General features: G+C 37.1%; 1 protein-coding gene across 8 annotated transcripts in view; it reads left to right on the top strand.

The window, feature by feature from the left end:
• Positions 1-17,406, top strand: part of DLG2 (discs large MAGUK scaffold protein 2) — a 1,618,243-nt gene that overhangs the window by 423,002 nt on the left and 1,177,835 nt on the right. For 4 of the 8 annotated variants that reach the window (XM_081155099.1, XM_081155100.1, XM_081155081.1 and 1 more), the window contains exon 1: positions 12,690-13,029. The exons of the other annotated variants lie outside the window; for them this stretch is intronic. In XM_081155099.1, the coding sequence (XP_081011225.1) occupies positions 12,988-13,029 (42 nt within the window). In that variant the 5' untranslated portion in view covers positions 12,690-12,987. Of the gene's footprint in view, positions 1-12,689; positions 13,030-17,406 lie in introns of those variants that run through there. 8 annotated transcript variants of the gene reach the window in all.

Below are 17,406 nucleotides of genomic sequence, written 5' to 3' on the forward strand. Positions count from 1 at the left end.
ACAAGAGACTTTACAATTGACATCACAGAAATACAAAGGATCTTAAGAGTCTATTGTGATCACTTATACTAAAACAAATTAGATGACCTAGAAAAAAAATGTATAAATTCCTAGAAATATCTAACCTACCAAGACTGAACCATGAAGAAATAGAAAATCTGAACAGTCCAATAACAAGTTAAGGAAATTGAATCAGTAATCAGAAATTTCCCAGCAGAGAAAAGTCCAGGAACAGATGGCATCACTGATGAATTCTACCAAATGTTTAAAGAAAAATTAATACCAATCTTCAACTCTTCCAAAATATTGAAGAGGCTGTGACACTTCCATGCTGAGTTTACAAGGACAGTACTACCTTAATATCAAGAGAAGCTGGACAAGGACAACCCAAGAAAAGAAAATGAAAGACTAATATCCCTGATGAACTTAGATGCAAAAACCCTCACAAAATACTAGCAAACTGAGTTCAATGGCACATTGAAAGGTCATACACTGTGATCAAGTGGAATTTATTCCTGAGAAGCAAGGATGATTCAGCATATACCAATTAATACATGTGATGCACCACACAAATGAAAGATAAAAATTATATGATCACCTCAATAGATGCAGCAAAGGCATTTAACAAAATTCACCATTCTTTCATAATAAAAACTCAACTAAATAGGTGTAGAAAGAATGTTATTCGACATAATAAAGCTAACCAAAGTGATGTGACAAGCTCACAGCTAACATCATACTCAGGGGTGAAAAGTTGAAAGTTTTCCTCTAATATTAGGTATAAAATGGGTGTTCACTCTCATCACTTCCTTTCAACACAGTACTGGAATTGTTAGCCCAAGAAATTAGGCAAGAAAAATAAAGAAAAGGCATCCAAATCAGAACAGAATAGGTAAAATCCCCTCTTCACAGATGATATGCTCTTACATATAAAAAAATCCTTACCCGGCTGGGCCTGGCTCAGCGGTTGAGCGTCGGCCTAGGATCCAGGCGATCAGGGTTCGATTCCTGATCAGGGCACATGCCCGGGTTGCGGGCTCGATCGATGACACTGTCATCACTGATGTTTCTTTCTCTCTCTCTCCCTCTCCTGTCCTCTCTCTGAAATCAATAAAGATATATTTTTTTTTAAAAATAAAAAAAAAATCCTAAAGACTCCACCAAAAAATGATTAGATCTAATCAACAATTCAGTGAAGTTGCAGGATACAAAATCAACATACAGAAATTAGTAGTATTTCTCTACACTAACAATGAAAAATGTGAAAAAAATTTAGAAAATAATCACATTTACAATAGCATCAAAAACAATAAAATATTTAACAATAAATTTAACCAAGGAAGTGAGACATCTGTACACTGAAAATTACAAAGCATTGATGAAAGTAATTGAAGAAGGCATAAAAAAATGGAAAGATATCCTGTGTTCATGGATTATAATAATTATTATTGTTTAAATGTCCATGCTAACCAAAGTGATGTGTAGATTCAATGCAATCTGTATGAGAATCCCAGTGTCATTTTTTATTTATTTGGAACCACAAAAGACCCTGAATAGTCAAAGCAATTTTAAATTAGAACAGAGCTGGAATCATCACAATACAAAGTTGTATTTCAAAGCCCTAGTAATCAAAACAGTATTGTAGGGACATAAAAATAAACCAGTGGAGCCCGGCCCCCGGGCGTGACTCAGTGGTTGAGTTTCGGCCTAGGATCCAGGAGATCGAGGTTTGATTCCCAGTCAGGGCACATGCCAGGTTGTGGGCTTGATCCCTAGTCAGGGGTGTGCAGGAGGCAGCCGATCAATGACTCTCTCATCATTGATGTTTCTATCTCTCTCTCTTCCTTCCTCGCTCTGAAATCAATAAAGATATATTAAAAAAAAAAATAAATCGGTGGAACACAACAAAGAACCCAGAAATAAATCTTCACATATACTGTCAACTAATCTTGGACATAGACACCAAAGACACAATGGGGAAAAGATAGTCTTTTAAATAAATGGTGCTGGGAATACTAAATATCTGCATGCAAAAACTCTTATCTTATACCATACATAAAAAAATCAACTGAAAATGGATTAGATGCTTAACACAAGACCTGAAATTATAAAGCTCCCAGAAGAAAATACAGGGAGAAAGCTATTTGAGATTGATCTCGTCAATGAGTTTTTTGATATGACACAAAAAGCAAGGCAGAAAAAGCAAAAACAAACAAATGGAGTTAAATCAAACTAAGTTATTTCTGCTTAACAAAGATAAAATCAACAAAATTGGAATGGTAGCTTATGGAATGAGAGAAAATATTTGCAAACTACATATCCAGTAAGAGGTTAATATCCAAAATGTATAAGGAATTCATTTAACTCAACAGCAAAAAGATACATATCCCATTTTAAAAATGGGCAAAGGAGGTAAATAGAAATTTTCCCAAAGAAGCCATGCAAACGTCCAACAGGATATGAAAAAATGTTCAACATCACTAATCATCAGGGAAATGCAAATCAAAACCACAATTAAGTCACCTTATACATGGTAAGATGGCTATTTTCAAAATGTCAAATGATAACAATTATTGACTAGGATGTGGGGAAAAGGGAAAACTTGTGCACTATTGATGGAGATGAAAATTGGTACAGCCATTATGGAAAACAGTATGGAGTTTTCTTTAAAAAAATTAAAATAGAACTACCACATGAGACAGCAATTCCCCTTCTGTATGTCTATACAAAGGAAATGAAATCAGTACTTTGAAGAGATATCTGCACACTCATATTTATTGCAACATTTTTTACAGTAGCCATGATATAAAAACCTGTCTGTCAGTTGATGAATAGTTAAAATGTGGTGTGTGTATATTTTATATATTTGTTTATAATTTATATATAAATACACACACAATGGGGAATATTATTTAGTCTTGAAAAAAGAAAATTCTGTCATATGCTACAACATGAACTATTATTCTGCATGAAATAAGCCAGATATTGAAAGACAAAATATTGCATGATCTCACTCATATGTGGAATCTAATAAATGTTGAACTCTCATTAATAGAGAGTAGAGCGGTATTTACCAGGCACTTTGGAGTATAAGGGAAAAGGGGAGATGTTGGTTAAAGGATACAAACTTTCAACTATAAGATGAATAAGTTCTGAAGACCTAATAATGTACAGCATGGTGGCCATAGTTAATAATAATGTATTGTATACTTGAAATTTGCTAAGACAGTAGATATCAGGTGTTCTTACCACACACACACACACTATAAATATGTGATGGAAAATATTAATTAGTTTAATTAAAGTAATCATTTCACAATGTATATGTATATCATACATGTTGTACACCCTAAAATATACAATTTTTGTCAATCATACCTCAATAAAACTGAAAAAATAAAGTGGCAATAATAAGCTCATTACATACTTTTTAAAAAAGTGAAGTTATGATTATCAAATAGTGTTAAAGCTTGGTTGTAGCTTTTCCCATCTTTATTTCCAGTTGCTTATCAATCTTTCAGATCATGAAAAATAATTAAACAATTCTGTATGTCCAGGGGAACTATTTTCCAGGGCACTTATGTTTTTTACTCTTGAAAAGCTTAAAATAGGGTTAAGGAGAGGAATCTTCGGCATAAAAAAGCAATGAGAGAAGAATATGAAGCAGTGTATAATCAAGTACTAAATTGGGCAATGCAGACAATACATGCCATAGACACTCAGAAAAAAAAGAGTCTGTGTGGGTTGATGTTGTCAGGGAAAATCTCACAATAAGATGGGCCCTGATCTGATCCTTGAGATGAAAGGATTTTGAGATGGTTCCTCTCAAAGCATCATTTTTTTTGTCCTTTGTGTAAGGTACTTTCTTTCTGTTCCTAAAAATTAGAATTTGTGATGGTTTGGAAGCCCAGCATTCTTAGATTTTCCTTTCTCCAGAAATCCAGAAGAGTAGGCTTTTTATGCTCCAAAGGTATGTGTAAAAGCTCTTCAAGACTGTGCGGTATACTCAGTAATTCTGGTGGGGAATTTAAGGGATTTTTGCAACTATGTTTTTCTAAATTCACATTTATTCTCAGGCTGTAAGTTTAAGTAGTTCTCAATAGGCCAGCATATGTCCTTTGTAGGTGCTCAGCTGGCAATTTAAAAAATTGTGAGGGTGTTTTTTGGTCATAATAACAATGTTGGGCGTGTACTGCTGACAAGTAGTGGACAAGAGCTGGAAGGGAGGTAAAAGTTATAGGAGACAGTCCCACACAATAAAGAATTGTCCTTCATCCTAGGCTTTAAAGTATCTAACTGAACATTCCCATTAGAAACCTAAATAAAATTCCCTGAGTCCATAATCTAAACTCCATTTTAGATATTTAACACAAAGCATATCTTGCATGGACTTGATAGACACTGAAAATTTCTTTCTTTTTTTTTTAAGTATATCTTTATTGATTTCAGAGAGAGGAAAGGAGAGGGAGAGAGAGATAGAAACATCAATGATGAGAGAGTCATTGATCAAGCCCACAACCCGGGCATGTGACCTGACCGGGAATCGAACCCGGATCGCCTGGATCCCAGGTCGACGCTCAACCGCTGAGCCACACCTGGCCGGGCGACACTGAAAATTTCAAGAATATAATTTCCCTGTCATCCGAGGCATTATTGTTCATCATTTAGCCTAGAACTTCAGTAAGAGTTTTCACCAGTCCAGAATATTATGTCAATGATAGAAATGCTGCTTGAGATGTTTGAGTAATTAATTTAATATGCTCTGTCTGTCTATATATGTGGGTATAAGCACCTGACCATTTAATCATGTGATTGGTGGAGTTTTATCTGAGCTTTTCAATTAAAATACTCTTTTTTTAAATGGCCCTAATTAATGTTCAAATAAGTGGAACAACAAATTGATGACTCTCTCTCTGTCTCCCCCATCTCTTTCTCTCTTTCTCTAAAATCAATAAATAAAATTTTTTTTTAAAATTTCAACTCTTTTACTTATTTCTTCTTTATATTATATTGAATTTTTAAATCCTGTGTAAAATTAGGTTATATTTCTTAATGTTTATCATGATAGTAAATGAGACATTAAAACTGTATATAAATGGAGGGTTATATCTGAAATAGTTAAGTGTCATTGTCTAGGCGCTGAGATCTTGAGACATTTGCTCTGAGCTTTGGAATTGGAAGATCTAGTGTTGGAGTTCTACCTCTAGCTTCTGTACAAACCTGAACAATTCATTTAATCACTGTGCTATATTTCCTCACTGAATACAAAAAGGTGATCAATATCTTCAAGGCAGATGTGGGGATCAAGAAACAAATGGATCTATATTTACTTTGTGAACTGAGGCAAGAGTACCCTAGGCCTATACAGCCTTACGTATGTCAGAAGGTACTCACAGCCATGAGATAAACATTGCAAAGTCTTCTGGCCTTATTAAATCTGGTGGTCAGAAAGTAATATAAAATATTACTTTATAACACATACAGATATATTGTCAACTTGTAGGTAACACTTACATGAACTTTAAGATAACAAATGAGACATTAAAGAAATCCCATTTTGTTCCTATAACTCCAAGGGCAAGAAATGCATTCTCTCTGCCTTTAGGGATATTTCCATGGAAAATCCTGAGAAGCTTGAAAATGCTTTGTATTTTGTAAATCAGTTATCATTATCTCAATAAAACTTCAGGGTGGGTGCAATTAATTCCAGTGATATTAAAGCAATTCAGGGATTATGAGGTAGTCACACTTCCTGAGAATTAATTCTCTTCAAGGCTGATTGGTAATCATAGGGAAGTCCTAGAAGGTCTTCAAGCCCTTTCAGAGTATCTTCTAGGCATTTAGAAGTTAGTCAAGAGGAATGATAACGTATTTTTACCTTTCTCTTTACCACTATCATTTCAGTCTTCTTTACATTAAAAACTACCACTGATTAAATTTCCTATGTACCAGGCAGTAGGCTGAGCAGTTTGCATGCCTTATTTATTTTAGTCTTCACAACATTCCTGTGAAGTAGGATTGTTATCTTTATTTTACAGAGGAATACTCCACGGCAGAGAGAAGTTATGTAACTTGCCCAGTGTCACACAGCTGGAAGTGCCAGAAAAGGAATTGACACTCACGTTGTTGTTGTTATTGTTTTTCTCCAAAGTCTAAGTTGTTAGTTTCTAGGAGGGAACAGATTCTAAGTTCTATGGTGTTATAGGGCCCCTTGCCCAATTGGCTTGCATCTCAGAGTCTTGAGCTTTGTTGACCTTAAACAAACAGGCAGCCAGATATTTCCACAGCAAACTGGTTTTATTCAGGAACATCAAAGAATTGCAATTCAGGACATGCGGTCTAATGGTGAACAACACAGAAGTTTAGACAGTCAAGGAGAGGAATCTTCTTTTATAGTCATGAGCCTCATCATGATGTTTTGGTCAACAATGACCAAATATATGGCTGTGGTTAAATAAGATTATAACAGAGCTGAAAAAGTCCTATTGCCTAGTGACGTCACAACTCTCATAAAGCCATAGCACAATGCATTACTCATGTGTTTGTGGGGACGCCGGTACAAACAAACCTACTGCACTGCCAACTGTATAAAAGGATACACAAACAATTATGCAACAGCACAAAATACTTGACAATAAATGGCTGCTATTGGTTTGTGTATTTACTAAACTATACTTTTATGATTATTTTAGAGTGTACTCTTTCTACTTATAAAAAAGTTTTGCTCTAAAACAGTATGACATGTTATGCCAGCAGGAGCCTCATACAGCTCATGTTTACTGTGTCTGTTGCATCATTTTCTCTTGTGTTTCATTTAATCTTGTGTTATTTTGTACAGTAACATGCTGTACAGGCGTCTACCCTAGCAGCAAAAGGCCGTACCATATAGGCTCGGTGTGTAGCAGGCTGTACCATCTAGGTGTGTGTAAGCGCGTGCTGTGATAGTCCCACCATGACGATATCGCCTAAGGAAACATTTCTCAGAACATATCTCCATTCTTAAGCATGCACGGCTGCCTAGAGGGATGGGGGCAGTTCCGAGCGACTGTTGTAGACAAAGAGCCCCTTGGAGGAGACTGGGAGCTTGAGGTGTAGTGCTTTCCGTTGGCTGAATTGTGACAGTTGTTCAGTGGCTGAGTGGTTTCCAGGAGAGGAACAGATCCTCCTTCTTCCTGCTGGAGGAGTAGAGTAGAAAACCAGTTTCCCGTTGGAGATGGAAATTATGCCTCTTCCCGTTGGGCTGATTGATAATGAGGGGTAGGGCATGAGACGTCCCCCTGCGGGCCCTCCCAGCTCCAATTTGAATGAGGTTTCTGTTTATTAATCTGCACAGCCTCGCCCTAGACGACCTCATTTGCACCTGTAGGCATTTTCCCTTTATTTTCCGTGCTCTCTCCTCTCTAAGGCTAATCTCTCTACCTGTGCTCTGAAGTCCGTCCATCCTTCACTGCAGGAGCCTTTGCTGTCAGTTTTCCTCTCTTCCTTTGTAGCAGTGGTTCTCTAACTTTAGTTTACATGAAAGGCAACTGTAGGGCTTGCTACTGAAAATTCCTGAGCAGCATACCTAGCATTTCTGATTTGGTAGGTCCGGGGTGTGACATGGTAATTTGCATTTTTAACAAATTCCAAGTTTATGCTGATGCTAATAGCCTCAAGACCATACTTTAAGAACCACTGTTAGAGACTTTAGGGCAGGTGTTGGCAAAGAACAAAGAAATGTTTTTTTACATTTTTAAACGATTGAAGAAAATCAAAAGAATAATATTTCCTGAAATGTGAACAGTATGGGAAATTTAAATTTTAATGTATATGAATAAAGTGTGGTTGAAACACATTATATAATGTCCATGGATGCTTTTCCTCTGTAACATCAACGTTGAGGGTTGTAACAGAGTTGAGTAGTGTGACAGTAATTGTATGGCTGGCAGGCCTGTGATATTTACTCTCTGAAGCTTTGCAGAATCAGGTTGCAAACTGCCCTCCTTCCCCGTAATTCTCATCCTAGCTGCACATTGAAATCACCTGAGGAGCTTTATAAACTACTGATGTCTGGGTTCTGCTGCTGGAGATTCTGATTTAATTGGTCTGGAAGATAACCAACTAGATCCTTAACATTTAAACATATCTTCTGTCCTGTCTAAAGAAAACAAAACATAAAACAAGAAAACCTACCAAAGTTATTCTGCCTATAAGAAAAGACTAGATAATCCAGTCTCCTTATTTTGTTGATAAGGAAAATGTACAGAATTATGAATTATCTGTCTCTGTTAACAGACACTGTTACTGTTATTATTGTATTCTTAGCTAATTATAATTGCATACTGCTTTAATATTTTAAACAAATTTACAAAAGCTAGGTTATATTCTAAATGTACTGCATGCTTGTCTTAGTCCGTTTGGGCTGCTATAACAAAATACTATATATTTGGTGATTTATAAACAATAGAAGTTTATTTTTAACAGTTCTGGAGCCTGCAAGTCCAAAATCAAGGTGTCAATTCAGTGTCTGGTGAGAGTGTCCAGTGTGTTCTCAGGTAGTAGAAGGGCAAGGGAGCTTTCTGGGGTCTCTTATATGAGGACACTAAACCCATTCATGAGGACCTAATCACCTCTCAAAGGCTGCACATCCAAATATCGTTACATTGGAGATTAGGTTTCAACATGAATTTGGGGGGAACACATTCATTCTATAGCAAGGCTTGTTGTAAAAAAAGAAATTAGGGGGGTGGGAGCAGAATGAAGTAAAGGGGGGATAAATAGTGTTGGAGGGAGACTGACTTAGGGTGGTGAACACACACTACAATATACAGATGATGTATTATAGAACTGTACACCTGAAACCTATATAATTTTATTTACCAATGTCACCCCAATAAATTTCATGAAAAAAGAATAAAGAAATAGAAAATATACGTAGATGCCAGGTTCTAAACTCGGTGCAGTAGGTAAAAATCAACTACAGTCATGTTTACTGGACGGCCACTTTTTCACTTAAGAACCAAATAAAGTAGTTGGCTTGTGTTTAAGAGCTGTGCTTTAAGAAAAAGTATGTTGTTCACTAGAATTACATGCATTCCAGGGAGATGTCTACACTATAAGAGGCACTCAGGAACTAAGATGAATTCAGGGAAAGGTAGATTCTTATCCCTTGTGTCATGGTTGTTGCCCGACCTGTGCTCCTTGAGAACATTAATGGGCAAATCCCTTTACAGGTCCTAGAATTCCCTCCCTTCCTGTGCCTTTATTTCTCTCATTCACTGAGAGGGTAGTTGGGTAAAGAGTTCATTATGGGTGAGGCCACTGTAGCATATAGGAGGGTATAGAATGAATAATGAAAGGTAATGTCTAACTTGTCTTCCTAAACCAAGTTCCAATCCCCAATCATCAATACTATCAAAATTTTACACACACACCAATACACACTCTCCTACTACAATTATATATGCATATACATACAAAAATAGACATACTATACAAAGTCTTCAGCACCCTTATTTTTACATTTAACATTATGACTTGGACATCTTTCCATATAAGAATATGTACCATAAGTGTTTTTAATAACTGTATAGTATTTGGTGGCATAGACGAACTGTAGTTTTACAAATTAGTCTTGCACTAATGGATATTTATATTATACATGTACAGATGAAATATATCTATGTGCATGTATATATACCTGTATCTAAACCTATACCTAAATCCATACCCATACCTAGGATCAATTTCTGTATGTTGAAGTCGAATTACTACACCAAAGAGAATGTTTATTTTATAATATTTTATAGATTACCTTTCAAAAAGTTTTCACCAATTAATGCATTCCCATTTGTACTTGATATATCAACTTAAAAGATCTTTGCTAATTTTTATGCTTTTCCCTAAATATGAATGAGGTGGAGAGCATTTTTAATGTTTTGTGGTCTTTTTGTGAATAGCCATTTTATGTTCTTTGCCTTATTAAAATTCAATTTTATATTTTTTATCTGTTTACAGAAACTATTTACATTTTAAGAAAAATTTCCATTAAATATGTTGCAAATATTTTTCCAGTTTGTCATTGGATATAATTTAGCTAAGCAGATTTTAAATTTTTATATAGTCACAATTGTTTATCTTTTCTTATATGGCTTCAGCCTTCTCCACTCCAATATTATATACACCAAAACCAAATCTATTTTCTTCTAATATGTTTATAGTTTCAATTTTAACTCTTAAATCTTTGATCTGTCTAGGGTATTTTGATGATGGGATTCATTTTAATTTTCTCAATGACACCATATGCTAAGTATTATCCCCATTTTGTAAATTCCATTAGGCAAATGGTAAAAGAAAGGATCTAACATGGAAGTAATTTTCCAGTACTACTTGCGTGTGAAAGTTAGAACTTAGATTTACTATGCTGCCTCCAAAAATATGTAGCCACTTATAATTTTCTTCTACAATAACAGATGTTACCCTTTTAGCATGTACACTGACCTGTTAAAGCCTTTGCCTAAAAATAGGAAATACTTTTTAGTGGGACATTGTCACTGTAGTTAATACCTCATTTCCTGCATCTGTAACATGAGAATAGTAAATCAGCTATCCTAGTGCACATACAAAAATTAGGCAGTAAATCTACAGGTAGAGTTGATGTCTGTACTGGAATACCGTGGGGTCGCTAAGTGTATATGGGAGTTTAGGTGCATCTGTAAGCCTAAGGGCCTGTTTTTAGAATGTATACACATTAACACCATATCTGAAATCCTATCAGAAGTCCTCCCTGATTGCCTTCCAGGAAAACCTGCATGTGCTTTTTCACCTATAACTTCACCTGTGAACTGCTCTGAAATTTGTAACATTTTCCAGCTCTTTTGCTCTCTCTCTCCTGGGACATCCAAATACCCTAGGGTCTCTTAAAATTATAATTAAAAGGCTATAATGTTGCTTTCCTCCCACAATTCCTAATGGAAAAAAATTAACAGTACTTATTCACAGGTTTAAAACAATTGTTTTTAAAAAAATCCTCTGAACCTCCAATAAAGACAAACATTTAAAAATTCTCCTATGATTTTCATGGCATTGAGTTGCTGCGTTTGGGTTCATTTACTGGGAAGAGCTGCAGGAAATGTGACCTGCCATGACCTCAGCAGGGGAGAGTATTAACTGAAATTCTTGGTTCTGCATTGGAAAACCATTAGTAAAAGTTGTGGAATGATGAGAGTTGGGCACCCATGTCATTTTTTTTTTAATGTCCTGGAAGTCACTGGTTGTGTTGCAAGTGCTTGCAATTTGTAATTACCTAGACTTATATGACAGACAGAACTGGGAATCAAATTAAGTAGCTGCCTTCTTTCACGATTGCTAGACTCTCCAGCTTAAGACAAGACTGTCTTTTCCTTCCTATAAAAAGGCACAAACAATGATGGCCCAAAATAGCTATTTAGTCAGAACTGACGACACTTTCTAAACGCTTGTCATTAAGAGAGAATTAGAAAATCCTGCCTTTCTTCTGCCTTTAATTTCTCTCCCTTAAGTACCTCGCTTGCTCCTGAAGCTGCCTCACCTCATTGCCCAGGAGAAATGCCCAGTGGCTCTGACAGTACCTCAGCACCACTGCAGGCTCCAGAGGGGAGGTGGCTTATGCAAAACATATTAAAGAAAAATCCTAAAAGTCACTGCAGCTTTTTTTCTGGTGAGTTATGCTGATCTTCCCTGTTGCTGTAAGCTGATGGGAACGTCGTGGCAAAGACATAACCACTCTTTTTCCTCCCACTATTTTTGCTGCAGTGAGAACTGTTCACTGCTGCTTGCATTTCGCCAGATAGCTTTACAATTCTAGCTGAGCATTAGGGCTTCCTAAGGCTGGAAATAAGAGTTTAGAACGTTAAATTGGAGTTTGTCCTTTGGCTCAGTAAAAACTGAGTTAATTTGCAGCATCCGGTGCCTGACAGGAATGACAATAGACAGTAGGATCTGACGATGTTTTTGAACCCCCCCCCCCTTATGGATTCATGGGGACAGAAGCTTTTATTTCTCTCTTGCTCTCTGCCTTCAGAGCCAGCTGAACACATTACATTCAGCAGCAGTAGCTACTGAATCTGTGGTTATGTTATTTCCCTGGAATCATCTGTCTTCCTTCTGAACTCATCCTCTGTTGTTGATTGTCATTTACTAATAAAGCTGAGTTTGGGAAAATTGGATGCATTGTTTGTATTAGTGAGCCTAGCAACTTTAGATACCCCGGGAAGATGTGAGCAAGTCCCACAGGACAGGGAAGTAAGAGAAGGTGGTACTTCTCAGCCATGTAACTCCAGCTCACCCCAGGGGAACCCAGTTTACATTTCAGGGGACTTTAGGAGACAGTGATCCTTTGGTCTCCGTCCTATTTCACACTGAAAAGCAGAATGCTAAGTGTTTGCAGTGATTTGTAGTATTTGCCAAACAGGGCGCTGCATCAGAATAGCCTGGAATACAGTGCAGAGCCCACATTAAACCTCCACAGGGAAAAAGGGTTTCCTCTTCATTTACAGTCCGCCGGATGCGATCCCATTGTAAAGTATCTAATAGGATAACAGCAGAGCTCTCCAGAAACATAAGTAACCCATTGGTTAAATTTCAATTCTTCACCTTCCCCCCCATCCCTCCCGGGTGAGCTCATTCCCCCCTCCCGTTTTTTTTGTGTTTTTTTTTTTTTTTTTAAACCCAGTGATTTAAAATGCTAGAAGGAGAAGCAACTGAAGTCTTAACTTTCAGATGCTGAATTCTCGGCTAATTGAAATTACTGGGCACAATGCTATATATAGCCGATGAAGAGGTTTTGAGCTCTCACTCAGTGCCTTCAAGACATGTCGTTTTGTAGTCAGAGAAAACAGAGATCAATGCATTTTCAAACTGACAGAGGGAACGGATGCTCCTTAGTAGCACATGCCCGGGACCGAGAGTGTGGGGCCGGCGCTGTGCTGAGACGCTGAACCCCGGTCCATATGCTCCTTCTTCACTGCAATGTTCTTTGCATGTTACTGTGCACTCCGGACTAACGTGAAGGTAAGAGGCGGCGAGCCGGCAGCTGGGCACAACGTACATGTTCAGCCAGCTGCAGAAAATGTCTACCTTGGGTGGCTTCGGGACTTTTCGGATTGCCGGCTGAGCTGGCAGGTTATTACAGGTGGTTGCCAGGGCTTTGTTTTATTGTCGCCGCCGGGCAGCCTCGCTGGGGGAGCATGCTGGGACGCCGCTGCCAAGTGACCTTCAGGCTTAACTGTTTGGGATTCAGGTTCACGCTCACCCTCGGGGGCTGGGGTGGGGGGAGAAAGAGATGAAAATTATGGAGGTAGGCCAGAAGCAATAAATCAGAGAGGGTAAAGGGCTGGAGAGCATGCTTTCGATTGGGATTTAAAGGCTTCCTTTTTAAAAAGTGCCGTGAGCCGCCGGTGTGTGTGCAGCGTAATTGTTCGAGGCGGGGATGGGGGCGAGGGGCTGTGAGGCATTAGGATGGGCTCTGTGGGATAGCTGCCCGTCCGGTTCGTGCAGGCGCGTCCTTATCATTGGAAGTTGGTGATTTCGAGCACACGCATCCTCAGCTCTGTTTGCTTTGCCTGCAGGGGTGCCGTTGCCAGGCGTTATCACCCCACTGACATTCACTGGCTGCAGCTAATGAGCCTCTGAAGTTGAGCCTAAGTTTGGGAGATTTACCCCCTTGTCGGGAAGGGCAGCGATATTATTGGAGAGGTTTTCTGACACAGTTCATTCAGCACTAAGCAAGTCAGACAGGCCAGCTGTGGAATTCCAGTTGCATAATTTAAAGTGAATTACATGCTCTGGTAGCATTTTGAACTTGTATATTTGAAGGAAGTTCAAAAGGGAAGTGATTGCCTTTCAAGAGAAAAATTGTAAAGGGCAGTTAAGGCTTAATACCTAAAATAAGATCTTAAAAAATATATATATTTCTCAATGTAAAGTGTTTCCCCATTTTATTTTACTGGGGGCGTACTTTAATATGCCTGGGTGCTAAAGTTTCATTTTCGGTGTTTACAACTTTTATTAAAGAACTCCCTGCGGCTCACGCTTTTGCAAGCCTTTTTGTTTTCTATTTGAATTTCAAACAGGTAGTATTTATGTTTTGATGACCAATTCTATTACAACCACAGTCGGGAAGCATTTCTGTGAATCATTTTGCAGACTTCTGCAGAATTTACTTTTCACTACTTTTAAGATTAAATTCAGCAATCAGTTTCTTTCCATACTTATGATATAGTAAACAATGTGAAAGGAGATATTTAAAAACCTAGAGAGAGTGCCCAGATATCAACTTGAATTTCTACATCATCATGTCTTGTTTCAAATTATGGGTATGCAATGCACTGGTTTGTAAGCTCAATGAATTGTAAATGTTTCCCTCTTTATCTTTTTTGAAAGAGAAAAGTGCTTTTATTATTTTTTTTCAGGGAAATCTCTATAAATAATTTAGATTAAGAGGTAATTGTTTAAGTATTTCATTGTTATATTTCAAAAGTGCAGAAAATCCCAAGTCCAAAGTTCCTTTGAAATGGGTCTTGAGAAATTCTCTTTTTACTCTTCACTCTCAGTGGTCTTGGTGGGGTTAGCTTTAAAATTTTCTCACTTATATTCATAAGCAAAGGAATGAAAAGACTTTTATTACCAATAGTATCTTAATTCTGATGACTTTTGGATAATAAATTCTTAATACTTTTTCTAGCCTGTACTGAGAGATGTAAACATTTTTATTCATTAATCAATAGAAACTCTACCATGTACACTGCCACATAGAACATGTCTAACCTGGCTTTGAGTAGCTTAACTTCAATTTTAAGTGTGCTTACGCCTTTTCAATAATTAGTTTTTGCACTTTCTTGCAAATGCTATAATTTTCCATTAGGGTTATTTTTTTCTTCTGAGATAGAAAGTTTGACAAAAGAGTTTGCAATTACATGGTCTGATATTTTACCAAGTTTTCACAATAAAGTCTTACCTGGTGTTTTTATTTTTGTTTTATGTTATATTTTGAAAGCATTTGATTTTATTTCCATTATGCTCAGAATTACTTATTTGCTTGGTTCTGGTAAGGTCTCTTGTATAGTTTGTAGCTGCTCATGTTGCCATAATTTAACATCAGTGGTGTTACAGCGACCCAAAACTTTCAGAGGATTAAAATTCAAATGATAGAAACATCCCTCACCTATCTTTTTTCTACACTCACAATCTTTTATCCTAGAATGATTTTTTTTGTTAATTGGACCTTTATAATATAGTGCACTCAAAAGGAATTTTGAGAGTGGTATGTATTAATGTATTTCATATATGTTTTTATGTAACGGTGAAGACATTAAATTTGGAATGAATATGCATGTATATATGCATGCACATATATTTATAGATATCAGAATGCGACTTATGGGTCATCATTTATTCATTCATCTATCAAACATTTTTGGAAAGACAACTATGATTTATGTGCTGTGCTAGAGTCTTAGAAACTAAGATCAATAGAAAACAAGCCTTGCTTTCAAGAAGCTTCCAGTCTTAGAAAGGACAGACATATAAACAAGGAAGTGGTGTAAAGTATTACAGGACCAGTAATGAACTTCTCTGCGGGACATTGTAAGGACAAAACAAATAGAACACTGGCTAATTTTACATGGACTGGCCAAGAAAGGTTTTACTGTGAAGTCACCTCTGAATTGAATTTTGACAGCTAATGGAGTCTTGCCAAGCAGCCCGGAGTGAGGAAGGGATGTCTGGTAGAGGGAATGACAGAGGCGTGGAGCTAAGAAGCAGAGCACTTTGGAGAGTTGCAAATAGTTTGAAACGGGTGGAGCATGAGGTCTTAGAAGACTGAACGGTGCACTGACAGGGTCAAACAAATAAATGTGAGGTAAAGCCAGGACTGTGAGGACTGACTAATAATCGTCACCATCTAACTCTTTAGAGACTGTGTTACTTTTCCACCTATTTCTCGAAGGAGGGATTTCTACAGAAGGAAAAGAAATGAAAACTCTAACCAGAGGATATTATATATGTTCTGTGCTTTCTTGTTAACTACAAGTTGTTTGAATTTGATAAACATTCGTATCATACTCTCTTGGGTTTACCTTTTTAAAGAACTATTTAATCTGATTCTGTTCATACAAAAAGGAGTAATGTGCCCAGCTGGGCGTGGCTCAGCGGTTGAGCATCGACCTGGGATCCAGGCGATCGGGGTTCGATTCCTGGTCAGGGCACATGCCCGGGTTGTGGGCTCGATCAATGACTCTCTCATCATTGATGTTTCTATCTCTCTCTCCCTCTCCTTTCCTCTCTCTGAAATCAATAAAGATATATTTTAAAAAAAGAAAAGAAAAAAAAAAGGAGTAATGTGATCATTCTTTAGGTGTACAGTTCCTCCTTCATCTCAAATGGCCTGTGTTGTACACAAAGTACCTCCTTAACAAAACACAGAGGAAGTTTGTTGCACCAGATGTCATATCATTTTTGTTTAAAGAAATGACTCTATTTTTTAAAGTAATGATATTGATGATACTTACTTACATCCAGGTGATGCCTGTTGCTTTTCTAAATAGTTTTATGTTCCTTATCTGATTATTTCCCTTCATTTGTAAACGTATCCATATATAGTCACAAACTCACATTCTCTGAAATATGAATGGCAAGTATTGGACCCATTTCACAGAAAAGAAGACTAAGGCAGAGGGAGGAAATGGATAGTTACTCTGTTCTACAGTGTGTGTCAGAAGCCGACTAGATATAGGGCTCGGTTCTCGTGACCCCTGATTTACTGGCTTATTCTAGTAAATACCACTGCCTACCCCATCAATTCAAGAATTCTGCTTTTATTTTTGAAATTCCTTGAGGGTAAATTAAGGAGATTTTGGAAAAGTTGTGTAGCAGAATGTTTTTAAAGCATGGGTTCTCACCACTCCAAAAGAACTATATTTGGGTCTATCTTCCCCATTTATGGCATAGAAACTTTTTTTTTTTTTTTTGCATAAGAAACTTCTTAATTCAATATTTTTCATCTGTATATTAGGGATAATAGCTCTTAGCTATTATAACAATTATGTGATATAAGGCATGTGAACACTGTAAAATGTGTTCTTAGAATATAGTAATTACTCAGTCATTTTAACTCATAATTGATAAAGTTGGGGCCACCAAATAGGAGAAAGACTTCAGAGTTGCCTTCAGGAAGAATAATGCTAAGAAATTCTTTGAATTGAGCTCAATGAAAAGATATCTGTAATTAATGAGAAATATATTCAGGTATAAGTTCCCCTTTCCCACCATTCAACATCACTACCACACATGCACATATGCTAACATGTAAGTAAGCTCCATAGAAGTCAGGATTTCAGTTTGTTTTGTTTACATCGTCAGCATTGAGAACAATGCAGGTACATAGTAGGT

The sequence above is a fragment of the Miniopterus schreibersii genome (assembly GCF_964146895.1).
Source record: "Miniopterus schreibersii genome assembly, chromosome: 12".
In the NCBI taxonomy this organism is placed as follows: domain Eukaryota; kingdom Metazoa; phylum Chordata; class Mammalia; order Chiroptera; family Miniopteridae; genus Miniopterus; species Miniopterus schreibersii.